Source organism: Cataglyphis hispanica, chromosome 12, assembly GCF_021464435.1.
Source record: "Cataglyphis hispanica isolate Lineage 1 chromosome 12, ULB_Chis1_1.0, whole genome shotgun sequence".
Lineage (NCBI taxonomy): Eukaryota > Metazoa > Arthropoda > Insecta > Hymenoptera > Formicidae > Cataglyphis > Cataglyphis hispanica.
The window spans coordinates 4,478,046-4,501,018 of record NC_065965.1 but is presented as its reverse complement, the minus strand read 5'-3'; the positions used below and the strand labels follow the sequence as shown (position 1 = coordinate 4,501,018).

Below are 22,973 nucleotides of genomic sequence, written 5' to 3'. Positions count from 1 at the left end.
ACGATCACATTACCTGATTATTATCTCTCTTCCCATTAACTCTCTTCTTTTATTAATACTGTATAGGTATATTATTATTAATTAATTATTAGAAATATTTTATTAATCTAATACGTGAATGGTTCTTAAAAAAATATTCTCTTTTTCTCTTTCTCTCTCTTTTTTTTTTGTAGAGAGAGAAATACATATTATTGTAACTAACACAATTCAATAATATAAATCATGACTATCATAATTTAGAATTATTTAAAATTGATATTTAAAATTATCATACTTTTTATCTTGATTGTTTTCATTATTTCAAAACAAAACAATAACAGCATCTGACATATACATGTGCGATACGTGTTGATAGCTTTTTTAGATAATCGCTACAAACAAATTCCACTTGCTTTCTACGAGCGATTTTTGCGCTGTTATTTTATCGATTTGTAGATGAGTGAACGCACGGATGCCAAACATTTGCGTGATCAAAACCGTTTACAGATACATTGCTTCGCAGTCTCGTAGAAGAGAAAATGGCAATGATCTCGTGCTGATATTTCAGTTATTCGGCGAAATATGACTGGACTGCAAGCGCACGAAGACGTTGCGCTGAAGACACGAAAGTGTTTTTGCTCACGGCAAGGATCGTTCTCAAGGATGATCCCGCGCTCGCGCACGAGTTAACTCGTCTCATGCGAAAAGGTGAAAGTTGAGCGAAGCATCGTACTAGAGGGGTTTTTCATATTTAAAGGTCAACAACTGATGATCGACAATAACTGCGACGTTTCTTCCGCTTACGTGGCAATTTTATGTCAATTTCATCGCTACGTGACGATATCGAGGCAAGAATTTTTTTGAAGGAACGCTGCAATTTTTTAATAAAGCTACGAAGAAATCAATAGCGCGCAATGTTAAAGTATGCAGTTTTTTCGAAACAGTAGCGTTATTAAAAAGAACTTAACTAACTTTTAATCCAAAGTCGCAAGTTTCAAGTCTCAATGGTATTAATTTATTTAGAAGATTAAAGTTTCTTTTAAAATTGTATTATTATTATGATTTTATAATCATTGATCGTATATTATGGGATATATTACAAATAAAAAGTTTATAGAATTGTTTGTTATTTTACATATTATTTCTTGCTATTTTAATTTTCCCGAAATAATAATTATGTGTAGGATCCTTTGCCTTAAAATCAGATTTTTAATTTTAATAATTAATCTTAACTTGTAATATTTTTTGACTTAATCTTTCGTTAGCTTATGGCTGAGAAAGTACAGCGTTAGAGAAAACCCCACTAATTTTTAATCCAAAAGCCGAAAGTTTGAAGTCTCAGTTGTATTGTTAATTAAAAGATTAAAGTTTCTTTTAAAAGTTGGGTTTTTTAAATTGTATTATTATTCACAACTTCATAAATATAATTGATCATTTTATAATAGAAGATGAGAGATTATATTACGAATAAAAAATAAATGCATTTTTTATATATGAATTTATTATTTCAGCATCTTATTTTTTGTTATTTTTTTCAAAAGCTTAACAATTATATAGGATCTTTACTCTTAAAAATCAGATTCTTTTAATTATTAATCTTAACTCGTAATCTCTCTTGATTTAATCTTTCATTAATCTATCATTATATTCGCAATTTTACTGCATATAATGTCTACATAAAAATTAATTATTGATAAGCAAGAGGATATACGATGTCGGAAAAAAATCTTGGAAAACGATGCGTGAAAGCGAGGCATTGAGTCGCTCGACTTTAGAGATGGTTTCAATTCTCTCTTGGCAATTGTGCATTTTTCGCTTTCTTTCGTGCGAACGGGGTCCATTAAACGTTTACCATATCCATTCACTGAAAGGGAGAAGGCCGGTTTAAAAGCGTCAGCGAAAGCGCGTCCGCTTTTCCTCCTATATCTCGCGCTCTCGCGATTTTTCTCGCCGGAGCGAAGTGTGGATTTTACAACGTAGCATCTCCCATTTGACTCCAACTCCCGCTCTCGTATGAGGGCTCTCTAGTAATATCGTTGAACGAAAGTAAAAACTTTCATTCGTTGCTGAATTGGTGGTCGCGCGCGCTCTTCCTAGGAAGAAGATCTGCGTTACGTATTCGATCGCATATGTGCAGTCTGTGTACCCCAGTCAGGTCGCGACACGAGAGATACTTGGATAACACTCTCTCACAATTTACTTTCAATATATTGCCAGTACCTACATAGCATTATTCCGTTATATGGATGGCATTTATAAAGGTATCTTTAAATAACATTTGCAATAATTATACTGGCAAATTAACGCTGATTTTGTATACACTGACTGGGAAATTAATTAAAAAAAAAAATTAATTAAATGTTTCGAAAATTTTTAAAATTATTTATTAGAGAGATATTTTAGAAATATATTATTAGGAGGAGAGTATATATATATATATATATATATATATATATATATATATTTTAGATAATGTAACTATAGAAATCTTTTTTTGTATTAGCTTTTTGATCTCATTTTCTCTTCATTATATTAAAAACTTTTACAATTTTTAAAAATATTTAATCCGTTTTGCAGATAATTGTATCTTAGATCATATAAAGCTGTAATATCCATTTCATTAATCATAGTGATAAAACAATGTTCTTTAATTAAAAAATATTAAAAAATATTAAATGTAAAATACATCTAATTATAATATTTTATATATTGCTCTTTTAGTCATGTGTGTTTATAAGCTATTATTTAGGTAATTGATGACAGAAACGATGATTAAATTACATTTGAACATTCACACGAATCTATAAAATAAAAGTTTTGTATTTTTGAGAAACAGATACTCACAAGTAACTAATCTTTTTTCCATAAATGCCTTATGGGAGTCATTTTTCTTTATAATCCCGTAAGACTTTCATGGATAGCAGGTTGAAGTAGAAACTAATCAGCTGTTGGCCTACATCTTCAATTTCCTTTTGTTCTCTAATGCACAGCTTCTCGAATCTCCCTCGAGGTTTCCTGCTCGGGGAATTTGATTGATCTACTACGCTTTCCGTGGAATTTCAACGGAGTTCGGTGATGCCGACTAGAAGCTCCTCCCTAGAGTAGATATAGATGTTTAAGGACTAAAAGAGAAGATTAGCTTTTGGTCTCGGTGAAAGTACATCATTACGACGCTCGTCGTGATCGCGTCATTGGACTTTGCTTAAATTGCATTGGAAATAAGACGCCCATCTATCGATTTTCACAGTAATTATGAGGTTTCATCGTGACGAAAACTGTAGGCAGCGAAATCATGATTTTTGTGGTGACAATAAGAAAGGAAACTCGTTGGATAATTTTACATCCTATAATTTAACGTTAATCGTAAATTATTTCTGACAAATTTGAACGTTACTAAATTGTACATTGAGTCTTCATTCACTAAATAAGATATCATGCCATTAGATATCATACTTTATTTGTGCTTAGATTTTATCGGTTATCATATTGATTTTATTTGTGCAAGAACATTACGTTTAATACAAGACAATATAATCTTTTTTTATTAACGAATATTTGATTTCTAATAAAATTAAATAAAGATTTATTATAAGAAATTACAAAAAAGGAAAAATCTTTAATGTGTTTTGACATTTCTTAAAATAATTTTAATATGTACAAATATTATTTATATTTCACATATGTGTGTGTGTGTGTGTGTGTGTGTGTATAAATAATATATAATTTATTGTAATTAATGGAATTTATTATTAAATGAATTTTTTTTATTGAAAAGCTTATTTAAGAGCATATTATTTATAATAGATTAATCTTTACGCGATCAAAATTTTTTCGATATTTTTAATATTCTAATAAATTATTTATTTTCTATAATAATACTTAATTTCTTCTTCTCTTTTTAATCTTTTTTTGAAAACAAATTTAATACGTGGAGCAGAATTTAAAACTGGCAATGAGAATTAACAGCAGCATTTTCTTAAATTTATTAATTTTTTTTATACAGTGCTGAGATAATGCAACATTGAGGTGTAATTAAATTGGTAATTAAACATACAGAATTAGACACTGATAATTAAACATGAATAATTAAACCAATAATTAAATATTTTTAATAATATAATTGCATACCATATTAATATTACGAAATAGAATATAATTGCAAATCAAAATATCTTAGCAAATGATTAGATTAAAAATCCACATAATTCAATTCTTGGCAATCCATATTTGTTATTAATTATAATTCATATAGATATATAAAGCATAGAAAAAACTTGACGTATCAATAGCCTTCATCACCCCAGTTAACACAAGCCGAAATAGCTCAGTTGGGAGAGCGTTAGACTGAAGATCTAAATGTCCCTGGTTCGATCCCGGGTTTCGGCAAATTACTTTTTGCATATTAAATGATTTCATTGAAATGAAAATAGATTTTATTTTTATTCAGAAGAAACTATCTTGATTATTTTTTTATGTATTTCGTTTTCTTTTTGTGCATACAAACCTTTTTGTACTGCACAAATTTCTTATTTGCTTATCATTTATATACATATCTAGGTAGTTTATTTCTTATTAATTAAAAAAATACTTTAATATATGTATATTATATAATATTTAATATATTCAATAATACTAAACTTTTTAAAATTTACAATTTCGTATATAATTACTAAATACAGCATACGGTGGAGTTTTGAACAAATGTATGTGAACAACTTGATTATCGAGAAATAAATAATTACAGATTTTTTCCCCCGTTTTAATTAATTAATTTTCTTAACCTTTCCGTTAAATGCCCTTAAGATCATGTTTAAATAACGGTTATTATTAAATTATTGCGTATTTGAATCGTGATTTCTCTTTGTGCTTATATTCTCTTAATGTTTGTATAAAGCCGTCGACCTAGCCGCAGGCTCCGATTGTATCATTCGCGTGAGCAAGGATGCGATTATATCGATAATAATGGTTCTCGATGCAGAAGTCAGCAACGCGTAATTCACGATTCAACGACCTGTTCATTGAGCCTGAATCGGTGAGCTGCATATACGATCGGCGTAACTAAATTATACGCGCAGATTGCAATTATACACATTCATTGCACGTTCACTGTGTGTGTTCACGATGAGGCAAGATATTTGACGGCGGCTGACACATGTCGCAATCAATTGTATGTTAGAAGTATTAACATTAAACTTCTCGCACATTTAATAGATTACACAGAGTATTTCAAAATCGGTGTGTCGCTTCTCTCACGTCTTTCACGAACACTTTGGGCAAAGATTTTTTTTTTTTCCTAAAACTACGTCAAAAGTGTAAGCACTTTTCGAAGCAAATAAAAATAAAAGAAAAAAAAATATATTTTATAGTGCTTTCTTTTAAAATATATCTTTTCGCAGGATTCTCTCTCTATTTCTGAAAGACATTATAGTTTATAAAGAAAGAATTTGTGTTCTATACAATTTTCAAAATAACCAAAGTAAATATTTATTGCAAAATGTTGTTAGGTGTCTCCATCAATCATCATCATGACTTAGAGCGACTGTTTCATATATTACTTAACGCTATTGCATATTTATCGTACATAATTATGTATACGCCCGTTCTAAGTTCGAAATCTTCGATCTGAAATAGTTTCCTACACGCACGCGTTTCTCTCTTGAAATTTCGGTACGATATAAATGCCTTCTCTTATCTCCTTGCTTATTACCTCATCGACCGACATAGATCGATATTGCTCACGGCATACTGAAACGCGCCGCTCTCTTGAAACAATTACCTGTTAATTAGATTTCTGTTTCGGAAATACAGAATATATTTCACGAAGCTGTTCTAGACATTGATGTACTATTTTAGTTTCCATTTCATTTAACATTTTATTTGTTTCAGGAGAAGGAAATATTGTAACCGATTATTTATATTAATAATTTGATTATTAATAACATTCAGCGAGTTCTTCTCGTTTTATCACAATTTAAGACATTTTTGTTTTAAAGATTTATAGAAAATATTTAATTAACTCGCTCTTTGTGTTAATATATTAAAAATATATTATTAATAAAATCATGATTATCATAATTATTATTACAGCGTATCTTATTCAATAAAGCATATTTCAATATTATTTACAGAGTCGTGGCTGACGATCTACCAAACATGTTGCGCCTCGTGATTCTTTTCTTTCTATGTAAGTATACTTTAAATTTCTATTTTCCATTAATACATACATTGTGCACACAATTTCGATAAGTCAATATTATTGAAGAAACCGTAGCGGCAGTCACATTTGTTTCAACCAATCTTACAAGGATAGCAATAAAAAATTCTATATTGTTGTTTAAATTGTAATATGCGAGCTGTTTTAATTGAATAATCAAATTATAGAAGCTTGTAGAAATTGTTTTTTTTTCTAGAAAATTATTTTTGTCGCTACACGTCATCTTTCTTTCTATATATATTTTTTTTTAAATAAATAATATTCAAAAGAAAATTTAAATTTTTATTGAGATAAAATATGTTTTTAGACTACTACGTTCTTTTACGCTGTCAAATATTACGTACAATCGTATTGTCTATCGGCGGAGAAGAGCAAACGCATATTAACATTAATAAAAGTAATGTCGTCGGAGGAACAAACATGAGCTTCATTCTTCAATGAATCAATTCATTCGCGACAAATAAATGAAATAAAAAATTTCTCTTCCGAGCTTGTACGGGTATTCAGGTCGTTTTCTTTTTATCGTCCTTTATCTTCTTCACGGTTCTGGCATTTAAAGGATCGGTGGGAATACGAGGATACAATCGGCGAAATGGCATTTGAGCGCGCGCGCACCATCATGATGGTCATCGGCCATCGGTGGTGGACAAACGAATAATCTCACAATCAGTTTTTTTGCGCGTGTGTATATGTGTGAGATAGAAATTATCTGATATTTTTATTTATTATTTTACTCTCTTATCGCGACCGCTTATCTATGCTTCGGTGGCCGATAATTATGGACCAATAATCGTGTAGCTATATCTCTGACAAGCGTGGGAGCGCCGTGGCATCCTGTCGCGCGCGTGGATAAAGTCAAGGATTTGTTTCCGCGGCGAAGGTGAATCCGACAGAGAATCTCGCTCGGGATTTATGACCGTTTATACTCGTCGCTTCTCTCTTCTGCACCGAGAAGCACGGCACACAATCTGCGGTACAGGAAGATCGATGTTGTTGACTCACCGACCATTCACGCGACATTTGTCACCGTGCTTGTCGTTGCCTCTGTCGTAGAAATATGGAAATTTTATTTGCCTTCTCGGGAAATTTGCGTACAAAAGGTTCTCAGGGAGATGGCACGCTTGAAAGCCATGTAAGAGAAAGCCGTGTATGAGAGGTAATTAAGTTATATTTGTCAACAAACCTGATTGTGTTCTCGAATAAATATTTCTACAGCGGTTTTGAAAATGTGTTGTAGTACATTTAATTATATATAAAATAAAAGTCTTATTTGTCGTTTATTAAATTTTTTTCATTCATTTTTTAAAGAGATTTAATTTTAGTTTACTTTATACGATAAGATAAATAAAAAAATTGTTAATATTATCTACATGGATTAGAATACTTTTTCTCAAATAACGGAAATAATTATAAGTAACAAATTCTGTGTAAAAAATAAATCTAGTAATTGAGAAATAAGTTTAGAGAAAAAATAATATTAAATGTAGAGAAAAACATTAAATCTCATTAAGAATGTTTGACTTTGTATTTCCGATAGGATTTTTCATAAAACTTTTCACGCGCCGCAACGTGTTACTCTCGCAATAACGAAATGGAGAGATATTAGATTAAGTAAAGTACCTACTGAATAACGTTTGAGAAACCTCTCGACATAGCGAAGTAGAAAAGTTCGCGACTACTTCGTTGGAAGTGCGCGATTCGATATCCGGGACTTAGCGCAAGTATGCGCGGAAAATTTTTCATCGCCGTGAAAGTTCGTCGCTTACCTTCGTGAAACTTTGCACGTATTCCACGATCTCATAGAGAATTTCGCGGAGCAAGTTACGACTTCGTCCTATCACTTTTTACCCATCTTTAATACTCCGTCGCGTTCTAGCATTTTCCTTGCAATAACGTTCCTTATGGCTTTATTTTCGATGTCGTTAAGTTTCTTTCATCGTCTTGGGAACTTTTGGAGTTTCAAATGCTTGAATCATTGCCAGAATCGACAATCAAGCCGCCATCGACTTTTCATTCAAAAATTATGTTTTATTTACGCACACAATTGAACAAAATATATAAATATGAGATATTTGAACAATTTATTTCCAAATGCCTTATATGCATTGCGAGAGGCATCTTTATGAGAGTGAAAATATTTGTATGCCTGGGATGCCGAGAAGAGTGTGTAGGAGCGCCTGCTTTATTAAATACCGTGCGAATTTCTAATACCGGCACGTCAAATGCGCAAAACAACAAAGTGGCGATGGCCCCTGAACTCCACCCGAGCTTTTACGTTCTGTTTATATAACGTGTCACGGATATCACGCGCTTTCTCTCGATTATAAATTTTTCTACGACTTTTTTTCGTAGTGACAGTTTAATTGAATATCACAATACTTCCTCAATTTTCAGCACTACATATCCTTGTAACAATAACTCGATTTAAAAGATTTTGTTGAAGTAAAATCAATTTAAAATTGATTGAATTTGTACAAATAAACATTATTATATATATATATATATATATAATTATACTTATATTTATTTTCTTGAAGCATTTTTTATAAATTCTTTGTGCAGCAAAGATATTTTATATAATCAAATATTTTCTATTTCTGCACTTGTTATATCTCGAGCCTTCTCTAAAATATAAAAATATTGAAGTCTAAAAAAGAGCAAGAGTTTTTATAAATAAATATTTCGTGTTTCTTTCACTTCTCAGAATTAGTTTTTCATTTTTGGTATTCTATCTATATATAGTACAGATATTATGTGTGTGTTTGTGCATTTCTATACATATACCGTTATTTCCGATACATATTCAAACTGCTCTTGACAAAAAAACTGTTTCAGTTTTTCTGTTTTCGCTGTTGAATATGTAAAACGCTCTGGTTCCAGGTGTAGAATAGAATTGCTTATGAGCAAAATAAATTTTGACAAGTTCGATATAGTGTTTTTTTCTTTTCTCTCTCTCTCTCTCTCTCTCTCTTATTTTTTGTTTTCGATATATGCATACGTGTGTATGGGTGGATATGATCTTACTTTATCCGCGCTGAATAAAGAAAAGAGAGGTCACTATATATACAATTTCTAATACCCGTGGAATTATACGGTATCGATCGTACACGATCCTGCCGATCGGGTATGCTTTATCGTTGATAAAGCTTCTTTATTCAAGGATGGAAACGGCCTGGACGTTATCATCGTCTACTATTTTCACAAAGTTGCTGTATGTATACAGCGGCTGTACACATATATGCCATGGTTTCTATAGAACAACTTGTACATAAAACATTCGGATTATACATAGAGAACCGCGATTTGCTGACCTGATTTCGCACAGGGTGAAACACAGGATGGTTGAAACCCAACTCTAATTCCCGCTTCTGACTTTCAGGTATCGCTGCTACTTATACACCTGGCCACTGCGAGGCAAGGGTAAGTGTGTGTTTCTTTTCTTTTTGTTTCTCGAATTTATATACGAGATGCACGAAATAAAAATGATATATTCTTCTAACGTTTTTTGTTTCGCAAAACTAGTATTTATTATTGTGTGTGTAATTTTATTTTTGTAAACAATTGGATACATCTTTCTTAAATAAGAACTGCAATTGATATAATTTTAATTGGTATAGTATTTATATCTCGATGTCAGAATACAAAAAGTATGAATATAACCTTATATCAATTTTTATAAATTTAAATAATTATAAATAAATAAAAATTATTTTTGTAATCAAAAATTCAATTATTCATATATCAAAAATGAGAATTTATTTCATAAATACAAAAATCTTATAAAAATAAACTACTTAGATTCTATTAAATATTGTAATATCCGTACAAAATAAAGTTTTAATTATAAATTAGATTGGAGAATGCTATTCTTATTCAGAGGACGTCAAATATTGTGATATTGGGAAAAATAGTACTGGCTAACGTGATATTTATTGCTATTTTTCGCAATATTTCTTAGAATATAAAATTATTTTCGCATCAGTAGTCTAGATATGAATCTGTCTATTAATTTCACCTTTCTATTAATTAATTATTTATAATTATATCATGTTATATATAAATTACATAATCATTTCCTTATCTATTTATGCGATAAATTACTTTTTTCCATTGTAATTAAAACTTTAATTAAATCTAAGATTAATTTTATACCTAATCTTAGATTTTGTGTAACTTTCAATCTCTATTCCTTCAATTTCACGAAAATGTCATTTAATTTATTACACAGATAATTCCAGTGCAATATACAATATTCCAAGTTTAATATTAAATTTCTGACTTTCGTACAACTCATAAAGTTGGCGCGCAGACAATGAAGTCTTTATATTCACAAATTATTCTTTTCGCTATCGACTTTTGCGGATTCGCCGGATGCGCGACGCGAGTTTAATCGATAGTTTAAAAATACCCATGTTGGAATATTTAACGCGGATTTTCTCTTAATTCTGTGAAGAAGTAGTTAAAGCGATCGAACGCGGATGTTCTGGTAAATATTCAAGTGGTGCTAATCTGAAGACCGAGCGGTTCCAATCAAGTGGCTCTTTGGGCGCCGAAGTTAATTAGGCGGCTAAGTAATTAAAGTCCCTGCAGCCCTTATTTCAAGTAATGCAATTTAACTTTCGTGGAATTTCATGCAGGCGGGACGGTTATTGCGACGATTTACGATTCGCCAGCGATCGATTCGAAAAAGGGTAAAGCACGGTCACGTCGGCGAGTGCGAAATCGCGCGTATACATATATGCTTCTTTCGGGTTTAACGCGGATTTTAAATTACGCACAGGAGCGTCAGATCTAATTACAAAGAGACACGCAATGACAATTCCAGCGCGAAAAATCGCGCCCTCGGGTGAAATTACAGTGCTATGCTTCCAACGTTCGTCGCGTTTTGAAGCCGCCGTTAGCATCGCTAATAAATGCGAGAATGGTCAATAACAACAAGATCGATAGGACGCTCGTTTATCGGTTAACCGTGATTTACGCGAGGCGTACGCGTAACGCGTAGAGAACGGCGCGCCAACCCTGTGTGTAGCGAAATTTAATCAAACTTTCGGCGTCCCATGGGATATGCGAGTTGTGCAGTATCGAATTTCATCACGTGTGCGGGATATAATGCCGCGTTCTCTCGTTTGTTTCGTTTTCGTGCGTCGTATAGTTTCGCCCATGCAAAATCGATAGCGCTTAATGTACTCGTTCGAGCGTGCGAGTGCATAAATTGATTTCTTTAATTATTAACACTTTGCGTATACGAGCGATTTAAATATCCGAATACTGCGAGGAACCGAGAAATTTTTTTTTTTTTTTTTAATGGGATATTTTCCGCATTCTCTAATAATTTGACGAACGATTTAAATCGCACACATGGTTTCATTTATTCGCTTTTCATGAATCGCGTATAGTTACGTCAGTCGGAAAAAAATATTGTGAACTGAGACAACTAATACATTCTGACTGTGCTTGGCTTTATAAGTTTCTGATCAAAATAATTTCAAAATCTTAACTTTGATAAAAAATGTTAAGATGATATAAATTAAGGCTAATGATGAGCTGAAGCCAAAAATATCATTTTTTTTTTTTTAAAGATGCGAATAAAAGATGTACATTAATTTTATTAATACCATCTGTAATCTTAAATGATAGTTTCAAATTAAAAAATATTAATATTTAAAAAAAAAGCAAGAATTGAAATAGATGAAATTCAGTAAGAGGTTACAACTCGAGTTGAAAGTAGCTTACTTTTCGAGAAATTCACCGTATGAAATTCGAGTGCTTTTCTGGAAAGAGTTTTACGTTCTAAGAGTGCATTGCGTTGCAGGCGTCGCGAGATGTCGAGCATGCGAGACTGCCAGAGTTCCTCACGGAATTGGACCTGTCGAGTCTCGAGGCATCCGAGGAAGACGTCGAAGCCCTGAAGAAAATCGTAAAAAGGCTGGCGCCCGAGAAGAACGGCGAGTACCAAGTTTACCAAGGTTCTCTCAGAGCTATCCTACTAACCTCGAGACTACATCGCTAATATTTTCTTTTCCGACCTGACTAAAGCGACTCGCTTTTTCTTCCATTGCCAGTCTTCTTCGGTAACGAGGACCTTCTCAAGGAGTGGCTCAAAGGAGCGGGTATTATTATCTTGAGCTTGCTTTTCCCTGCATGCTTTTCCCTGCATCCGCCATGCGATTCATCTTTTCTATCATCATTTATAGAGCAAATTATTTAACTCTGTGTTTAAAATGTTTTATAGAAATCATTTAAATACAAAATTACTTTTTAAAAAAATTTTAGAATATTGAAAATGTACTCCATTTCGCGCTTATTGATTGTTTACTAACTGCAAAGTTTCGGTTAAAATCGTAGACGACCGAGCTCGTAGATCATAAATATGGAAAAAAAAGTTATGAATAAATATCACCTTCGCTCATATCTTTTATCCAGGCATAAAATTAATATTTGTTTATTCAATTTTTACACTCCGCGGCGCTTTGCGTGTTATCTTTGCCCATGTATACATTTGCATTATGCATGTTATATATTTGTTTCCTGCATGTAAACATAACGTACAGTCATGTAAATGTCTCGTAAGGGATGTATCTGCGCGAATATTTATTGTAACTTTATCAAAAGTTTGTTCGTTTAAATTTGAAACATTTCGTATCACGAATACCGTTTCGATCACCGTCACGTAGAAGGGAAACGAGAGCATCCGATGTCTGCGTGTCGCTTCCAACCATCTCACCGAAGCGTCAGATATTACGTAAAGTCGTGTAAGCGAAAGTCATTGAGTGCGTGCGAATATCTCGGAGCGATCGGGCTGCGTTTCTGCTTTCCCACGAAGTGCAATTTTTCGTTTTACGACGATTGTGCTTAGGACGCTTCGTGACTTTCCGCTAAAGTGACAGACTTTCTACGGCTTTCGTGCGGCTATTCTAATCGATCTGCTATTTCTCTAAAATCGTTACGTAATCGCATTGTTACATCCTACAAATTGAATTTCCAAAATATTTTCGCACGCACGATGCGCTACATGCGCTACAGGTAATCTATCGCTCATTTATCATCCTTCACAGAAATGCCATGATGCGGGTTTTAAACGCTATCTATATGGAGCTAGAGCTTCAGAGCTTCTCGTTTCGCGATGTAATTTTGCAAGAAAAATCGATGACATGAGCTCGCATGGCTCGTAAAAGCTCAAGCGATTATATCGCAATATTCATACTTTATAAGCACGTTCGCGAAAACGTGGACTGGAAAGACCGTGCACGTTGATATAACACTAAGCGCTATAAAATTTAATAACGCTCCACTTTGTACTCAGACGTGACAGGGCAGCCCGGGGTGGATTATCCAGCTCTCACATCGATTCCAACCACTTCATTCAGCTGTCGCGGTTTAAGAGGGGGATATTACGCGGATTTAGAGACAAATTGCCAAGTAAGTGACATCGATATCTCGCTCAGGTGAATAACTCGATCAAAAGTCTTGTAGAGAGATGCGCTTGATCACGGATCTGTGAAGCTTGGAAAAGAAAAATACAGGCATCAAAGTAATAAAAAAATTCTTTAAACAAAGAAGAATGAAAATTTCTCTCTCTCTCTCTTTCTTTTAGAAATTTTCTTTGTTGCATCTCGAATTGTTTATATGTATAATAGTTTACATACAAAATCGATCGAAGTTTAGTAATAGCATTTATAATATTTTTTCGGTTTCTCGATTAATGAGAGACATGATACCGATGCTGAGTATAATTTTAGGTATTCCACATCTGCGACAATGGACGGAAGATCTCGTTTCTATGTCCCAACGGTACCATCTTTCAACAATCGCAGCTTATATGCGACTGGTGGTTCAAAGTGGACTGTAGCAAGTCTACGGAATTATACGAACAGAGCGCTGAGCAATTGGCCGAAGAGGAGAAGAAACGTGCGGACGCGAGGAAGATGAAGTCTGAATACCATCGCGTGGAACAGCAGGATAACGCGGATTACTACGAGACCCAGAATGTCGATTACGACGGTAGACAGAACGGCAGGACGAATCCGTACGGCCAGTCCGCTGTCAATCAGAATCAAATTTCGGCGAAACAGGAATTCAAGTCTACCCAGCACTTTAGATCGAACAATAATCGGGATTCCGGTCGTTATTTCCAGGAAAACAGCGCGAACGCATTGCGGACCAACGAGAAAACGAGCCAAACGACCGAGAGCTTTAACCAGCAACCGAAACAGCGACAGTATCATGACGGTAGCTCGAATTATCAGACGAACAACAGACAGAGAAATCAATTGGTGAACACGCAGGACGGCAGTAAGTTCAACTACGACCAGGGAAATAAGTTCCAGGATACTCGACAGAATTATCAGAGTAACGCGCAGGACTATTATCGGCCGGATCAGAATACGCCGCTCAACAACAATGAGAAGCCGGGATTCAGAGGTGCAAAGTCGCGAACTTCGACGCGAAATAATCTGTTCAGTTCTAATCAATCGCAAAAGTCTACGCCGGTTTACATGGAGACGACGACCTTCCGAACCACGACCGCGGTGCCTCCGCGGGAATACCAGCAGTTTGCGGAAAGCGCCGCGTTCGTGTCGAATCGGGGAAATCGCTTCAACTCGGGCAGATCCGAGAACAATCGGCAGTTCTATTATCATTCGTACGATTATCAGGATCATTCCACGGTCGATTATCGCGATCAGGAGACGACCACCTTGACGGCGCCAGAGAGAAACCAAGAGGCCGAAACAGTATCCTTCACGCCTAAAACAAACGCTCCTTCGTTCCCGGGACCCACGTTCGCTCCCATTTATAAACCTAGGACGACGACGTTGCCACCTTACGAAACGACTTTGCAATACACGCCGACCACCGAGACGTCCTTCTACAGCACATCTTATTACGGACAAGACGACACTCCGGAAACCACTGTTTACGCCAATACCGCGACCGGCACATCGTCCTTTGCAAATGAGTATTTAACTACGGAGTCCTACGCTACACATAATGATCTGCAGACTCCTGCCGCGATAGGAAGGGTACCGCCGCTCGCTGGAAATTATCAAAATCAATATGTTGCTCACAGAGTGACTCATCAGAGGGACACCGATCGTGACACAGCCTCTTTCGTGACAACGCGTCCGTACTTAAATACAGAAAGCTATCGGCACAACGTGACGACTAATGTCACGTCAAGCATTAGCCAGGAAGAAGCTCGCGATGCTGCAACTCGTTCCAATTATCAAAACGAGAACAATATAGCTAATATCGAAATTAAAGGTACAACGAGGAATCCCTCGCGCGCGTCCTCGCAGAGCTTCCGACAAAACTCAATCAGCTCGACTGAAAAACCATGGAAAAACACGAATGCTTATCAGCTGAACGGATCTACTAGCAAGACCTTGAGTCCTTATGATACGAGTTTCACTTACAAACAAGGGAAAGTGCTGTCTACCTTAGGTCCTTATATACCATTTACGAAGAATTACGTTTACTCGACGATGACCACAACTCCGACACCGAAACCATCGGCTACCGTGCCGACTTACAGTTCCACCTTAACCAATTATCGCATAACGGCGAACAATCTTTTGCCCAAGATGAAGTCTTCGGCCTCAGTAACGAGCAGGCCTAAAGACAGAGCAACTTATCTGCCTGAGGTAAGCAGTAAGCAACCAACGATCTTGGAAGACAGGCCGTATGCCGAACGGGAACACGCGCTTAGCATGTTGCATTCTCTCCAGGGTCTGGAGAACAACGCGAATGGTCTGAGTGAGATCAGCAAGAAGAGCGGACCCGATCGGAGCGCATCTTTCGCGCCCGGTCCGTCTACCTTGCATTCATTAGCCCTGTACTTCGCCACAGCTGGTGACAATCTGGACTCGAACGAGACCGCCGAGTCCACTGCGAGCGTCGAGCATCAGGAGATTGAGGGCAGAGAAGACGACCATTCGCGTAATGTGTCTATTGAATTACCCATCAACATCCTTACGCAACATACCATTACGTCATACGCCGAGTTGTTCAACCTGAATAATGCACTCGAGGGGAACGCCACGATAGCCGAATTTGCAGCGGAGATCGATAACATCACCAGTGAGATCGAGAAAGACGATGACGATGATGATCTCGAAATCGAGCAGAGCCAAGGCCCATTGAACGGCGCGAAGAGATCGAATAATACTAAGTTGCGCGAATTGGCTCAGGTCTTCACTCACGCTTTATCAGCATACTTGCAGGATCCGGACACCTTCAAAAAAGTGCTCACGGAGATTAGGCCCACGCAACCTCCGGATACGACGACCGACAGCGGTCAATACGAGACGACAACGTTGTACCCGACCACGGTGGAGGAGTATTCGTCGGTGACCAAGGAGAAGGATGAGGTTCTGGATTTTTCGGATGACACGGATGCATCCAGGAGACGTAAACCATCCACCGTATTTCCTATCACTTTGCAATCATCTACGACCACTGATAAATCATATTTGACTTACTACACGACACCGTACGACGAATATTTTTCAACGAGTGAGACGCGAAGACCGATTTACTATCCGAGTACGACATTCTTACCGCCCGGAACTTCATCGCCAGATTCGGAAGATTACGTCGAATCGTCGACGCAGAGTGGCAACACATTCGCTTTTGAAGTAAATCGCGCTTTCACCACCACTATAGGCAACATTCACAATTATGACAGCGATACAAGAGACTCGACTGATCTGTCACCGGTCTACGATAATTATTTCCCATTGTATGAAGACGGAAATCGAGATAAGATCGGCGGGTCTCGCAATAATACAGCGAGAACCTTTCAGCCGTATGGCAAGAACGTTAAGCCGAAGGACGCTACGCCTATAAGTAATTACGTGGCATCGTCGACGTTGGCGTCTTTCCAGCAACCCGTAGAAACGACACCGTTCAGCTGGGGCAAAGGTTCCGCCGGTGATAAACCTGTTCAAAATTTGACACCACCTCATTATCAGCGCTTTGGTAATGTGAAGAGTTTCGAGGTGTCAAATAGCATCGTGCCGAATCAGGTATCAATACGCTCGACAACACCTTTATCGAGGAGCAAGCCTTCCTACGATACAGCTAGCACTACCGTTCAACCTTTCAGGATACGTTATTATGATTCGACAACATCGTTGCCCGAGAATCGGAAGACCAATCCCGAATCTCTCGTCACGGCTCGCAGCTCGTATGTGAAGTATAGGAACAGCTACAATCGTATAGAGGATAGTCGCGAGGAAAGTACTCGTAAGCCCGTGGAAAATCCATTGACAACGGCAGCAACGACGATCCGAGATAACGTCGGGACTTTGAATCCGATCACCTCGACTGTCATTCCATATACTGCTACCGTTGTTCGCGCAACTTCCGGCAAACCAAACACGTCGTCCACCAGACATCCCAATTCATTGAACAACAATCACTGGACCTCCTCGCCCATGGTCACTCATTTATGGGAGACGACAGTGTTCGTGGATCCTCAGCACATCAATCACGGTCTACAGTCGAGCGCGGAAGCCGTTAGATCGCTCACCACTGATAACACCATAGATAAAGAATCGGAACGCATTGTGGCAGCGACCACCACGAGATCGTCGACGTTGTTCACTGACGTAGATATTGACGGAACGACAGAAGAGCGAACTACCACCAGTACGCCGAGTCCCTGGCAATGGGCGACGAACGGCAACGATTCGCCGGTAACGTTTACTCTGCTACCGACGACTTTTACTGCTGAGAACACGGCAACGCCGACGCCGCTTATCACGACGCGATCCAGCATTACGACCACGATAACGTCCTCGGTGACGTCGACCAATTCCGTTCCTCGGGATAATTTGGCGTCCACCTTGCTGCCGAACGCATTGAACGTCACCGAGAACGAGGTGATCAAGGCCCAGGAAATGTTCGGTAAGCTGAACGAGACGAGTTCCAACACATTAATGCGAGTAATGAAACAGGCCGATAAGAACGAGACAGTAAGACAACTGGTGCTGTTGCTGATAAGCCATTGCAACGGACCTAAAAACAAGACGACGGAGCAGGAGAAGGAACAGCTGTTGGACGCTCTTTTAAGATTGCCAGTTAACGAATTCAGCTCCGAAGAATCGCGAGAGATCGTTGCCGGTATCAGCAGACTCAATCTTCCTAGTGGTATGTTGTACATTATATTTTAACAATCATTTAGAATATTTTATCAAGATATTAATTTTTTAAATCTTAACATTTCAACTTTTTTAATTTAGCGATATTGTTTTATTTGCATAAACACCGAATATTAAGAATATAATAAATATACATTTATTAATATCGACAATTAATTTTGCACATAAAACTTTTATGAAATTGAAATATAATAATCATACAATGTTTAGAATTGTAATTATTTTATTGATGAATAGAATTCTCGACATAATAAATGCTTTTCATTAATTTTAATAGCAGATGATAATTTTTGTAACAATTATAAGGAGATAGTAAAATATGCTTCCCTGTTGGAAAAAATGAAAATTAATATCAAACTATAAAGATATAAAGAGTTCACTATTTTTTTCTTGTTTTCTATGGTTTTTCTTTTTCTATAATTTTTTTTTATTATTTTTCTATTACTATGTTTCTTAAAACATTGCTTACAAAGAAAGATTATTTTAAGTAACTTTAAAAGATTAAGAAATTCAATATCAAAATATTACAAAGAATCTACTTTTTTTTATTATAATTTTTGTTATTAATTGCTTATTATTATTTTAATAAAATACTTTTGCTTGTGTAATATTACTTTTTTAAGAAATTTTATTTAAAAAATTGCGCTTTATCTATACAATACGATATTTCTTATTTTTACGATATAACATTTTTGCAATATCCTTTACCGTTTACTTTTCTATGTTTATCTAGTAACATATATTCTATTTCCTCATTTTATTTACAGGAAAGACAGGAACGATCATTTTATCAAATTCCACAACGACGAAGGCTCCACAGGCGTCGTCCGTGAGACCAACGCCATCCGCACCATCCATCACCACGTTCCGCAGTAAAACGGGACGGAGGTTCCGAACGACCACGGAAAGTGTCCACAGTTTTGCCAGAAGATCGGACGATGCTGTCCAGACGGACACGAACAATTTCTTAGGGGAGGACGAGACCATCGTATCCGACAATCGAGCTCTCGAGCTCCTCAGATCGCTGTACACGATAGCCGCCAAGTGGGGCTGAAGGACTGCACAATCGACGACCGATCGGAACTACGCGTGCGTCGGAAAATTCGCGAGATGAAGATCTCTCTAAAGTAGACGATCCATCTGTCGATACGTCTCTCGGAGTAGATCGTTGCTGTCATCACGTTATTTCGTCTAGCTTAATTTCGAGGAGGACTCGTAGAGCTCGAACGCGATGAATCGGTTTTGATCTCGGCCCATAAATCGATAAGTAAAAATGATAAGCAAAAATTTGATGTACGAATGTTTCTTCTCAAGATTCGATGATATCGTATTTCTTATCGAATAAGCTTCACGTGTGGTTATTATTGACTTTGCTATTTTTGAAAAAAGAAATTCTTGTTTTATTACAATGTTTGATATACATTTATTACATTTTCGGAAATTGAGAAATTAGATTTGAGCTAAAGATTCGGTATCTTTGCCTCGGATCGATAACATGCCTCTATACGACGAACGGCGAAGTTCGATTTAACTTAGGGCCGAGATTGACACCCGCGCTCGCGGATATTAAGTAGGTCGTGTGGCGACCGGTTTCTCAAAATGTAATCTGTGACGGCTGCTTGATATCCGCGATCGAGCGTAACTCATATCGGAGTCCCGATTGATCATCAATCGAAAAAATTATGGTATAATGATTAACCGGCTATAGTCCGACAATTAAGATTATATATTTGCTCTCGCCGTCCTTTTTATTAAGAATAAAACATCGATCGTCTTGAAACATCGGCAACTTGCAAAAAATGCCTGCCATACTCTTCTTCCTTTCTGTTCAATGACTTTCTGTTCAACGACTTTTGCATGAATGTTATCGCGAATATTTAATTTAATTCTCTCGTTATTGAATAATTTTAATTGCTTAGCAAAGTATCTTAATACTTTTTACTTATTTTTAGCATGTAATAATACAACAAGATATTCTTGAATTTTTTTCTTATAATAATTTTATAAGCTTGCTTAGTTACATTGCATAATCGTGAAATCATTTGTCAATAATTTGTCTACATTTGTCAAAAAAATTACCTATACGTTTTGAAAAAATAATTTTATTTTGTTGCTAAACAATTCGATGAACATTTATGTAATCCTTTTAAATTTATTTAATCCTATTATAATTATCATTTGGAATAAGTTTAATTTTATTATTGATATATAGAACACGAGAGAAACTCACAAACAGTGATTATTATTATATTCAAAACCCAATTATACTTGATTATACTCGAAAACAGTGAGTGTGCAACCGGCATAAAGGAATTTGTATTACTAATTCTCTCGCTCCGCACTTCTCATAATATTGCCAAGTACATCGTCAAATTGCTACTCGTCTTTGTTGAATAGCATGCGAAATTGGCGGAATGTGTGATGGCATGTGGTGGATTGCACCGTACGCTTATGGTTATTCGTACCGGTTTGACTCTATATGTGACACAATTTCGCCCTTCCCCTCGCTTCCCTCATTCCTCGCGTTTATTATTCCAATTTCAGGTCTTTTTCCAGGTTCTTTTTTGAAAAATCTTCATCAATTCCTAGATAGTATATTAATTCCCGCCAGCGGAATTAAATTGATATGAGCGGGTTGTGTCGAACTCTCCATAGTTTCATAAACTTGCCGTCGAACTGTTCTTACGTTCAGTATTATATACGAAAAGATTCCTCGAAGAGGATCCGCTCAACATCCAGCGGCGGAATTATTTATTCAATATGTTTGCGCTATTGCGATTCCTATGTCCCGGCTAACAGTAAGCTAACTTGTATCTTTCATGAAATTACGGTGTTGGTAACGTTCTCTTTCGTTTGGGCATTTCGGGATCGGCGGCACTCTTTCCTCCTAATCCCGAAACGTTCAAATGGGGTTTCTAGGTCATTATTTAAGTACCGCGACTTTTAGCGACTTGTAGCCGTATCGACTTTATGTAATATACCTTTGTACAGTATGTGAATAAATAAACAGGGTTTTGTTTACCCGTGTTTTACCTGTCAAATGTTCCTTACAATGCTTTTATTGATGCTTTTATATCTTTTTATTTATTATACTTTTTATTCTAGAATGAAATCGCACCCTACAGTTCATTACCAACATCGTTTCTCAAAAAATACACATGTTACATTTATTGCGTTAAATATATTAAATATATCGTTTGATTTTAATTATCTATTAAATATTAAGGTCATTATTGATATTTGCGGTGCTTTGAAAATATAAACTTTAATAGACTTTTAATTGAGATTTAATTGATTTACAAAAATGTAGTTAAATATTTCAACAATTTATTTTAGTAATTTTTTTACTATATCTTTCACTATCTCAAAAATGTTGATATTTTTGATAGAGAATTTAGAAGAAATATGTGACATATAATAAATTAAAGCTTGCTGCTTGCAATAAAGAAAACATCATTAATGCCTGAACTAAAATACGGAAATATTTAAATTCTTTAGGAAATTATTTACATTTTAAAAATATATAAACCGCTATTAACACGGCAATGCATTAATAATTCAAGCATAGTAATGAATGTCATTAATGGTTTTTGCGGGAAGGTCCTCGGAAAAACTAGCCACGGTCGTCGACGATTGCACAAACGTCGAAAGAACAGAAGGGATTTTACTCTTTGTCTTTCTTGTCATACATACTCTCTTACATCCGGTAATTTGTATACATATACACGTGTGTTTTGCAGAGATCTCGCAATTATGTTCTAGTCTAAGTAATATATAGAAGATGTTTGAAATCGAGATAAGTAATAGGAGAGACTTGGGAATTGAATTTAAAAATAATTTAACATGTATTCCGCAATCGATAGAGATCTAATGATATCGTAAAAGAGTCGCGAAGAGAATTCCGTAACACGTGATAAAACGCCTGAGAGAGTTCATATCGTTTCAAGCGATCTAACGAAGAGACGAGAGAGGCGAGTGTAATATCACACGGAATCGCAGGTCGGGTCGGAGGTCATTGCAAATGACTGATTAATATTTCTAAAGATGCAACGTTTACTGGAGTCATATCATTCACATCAAATAGAATAGTTTTTTTCTATGAAATGTTACAAAACTATTCTACAGAAATTGTATTTTTTCACGTTCTCGATTACTCCACTGACAGTTGCTAGAAGCGAATATTTCTAGAAATTAATGATGGGGATCAAGATGAATTGAAAAGGAGAAATAGTTATTCAGATTATATTTTTACGACGAATTGTATTTAAAATCACACATGAATGAATAATTATAGTTTAGTAAATATCTTAAAAATAATATATTAAAAATATCAAGCTCTAAATATTTTTGAAAAAATATTATAGAGAGATTTCCGGTTATTTTCTATATAAAAATATACTTATTACTTATTGAAAAATTTCAGATTTTTTTAGATAAAAATAATGAAATAAACGATATGAAAAGAATGAATCTAATTTGGCCAATTTTTTTGACATAGAATCTTTTGAATTCAGGTATATATCCTGTGGCGCAACTTTTACCTTCGCTGCAATGCGAAAGGACATCCGCCTTCAGCAAAACCGAGACCGATTCGCCGCCTCGACGCAAGATATTCAAAT

General features: G+C 35.8%; 1 protein-coding gene and 1 non-coding gene across 3 annotated transcripts in view; both read left to right on the top strand.

The window, feature by feature from the left end:
- Window positions 1–21,375, top strand: part of LOC126853625 (serine-rich adhesin for platelets) — a 39,635-nt gene extending 18,260 nt beyond the window's left edge. Inside the window, exons 2-8 of one of the 2 annotated variants that reach the window (XM_050599490.1) lie at window positions 6,108–6,163; window positions 9,573–9,613; window positions 12,006–12,159; window positions 12,256–12,303; window positions 13,497–13,612; window positions 13,933–18,343; window positions 19,122–21,375. In XM_050599490.1, coding sequence (XP_050455447.1) covers window positions 6,133–6,163; window positions 9,573–9,613; window positions 12,006–12,159; window positions 12,256–12,303; window positions 13,497–13,612; window positions 13,933–18,343; window positions 19,122–19,408 — 5,088 coding nt within the window. In that variant the 5' untranslated portion in view covers window positions 6,108–6,132 and the 3' untranslated portion in view covers window positions 19,409–21,375. The remainder of the gene's footprint in view (window positions 1–6,107; window positions 6,164–9,572; window positions 9,614–12,005; window positions 12,160–12,255; window positions 12,304–13,496; window positions 13,613–13,932; window positions 18,344–19,121) is intronic. The other variant, XM_050599491.1, reaches the window with a different exon arrangement.
- Trnaf-gaa (transfer RNA phenylalanine (anticodon GAA)) lies at window positions 4,293–4,365 on the top strand. Its single transcript has one exon. It is a non-coding gene; the product is annotated as a tRNA-Phe (tRNA).
- Window positions 21,376–22,973: the final 1,598 nt, after the last annotated feature.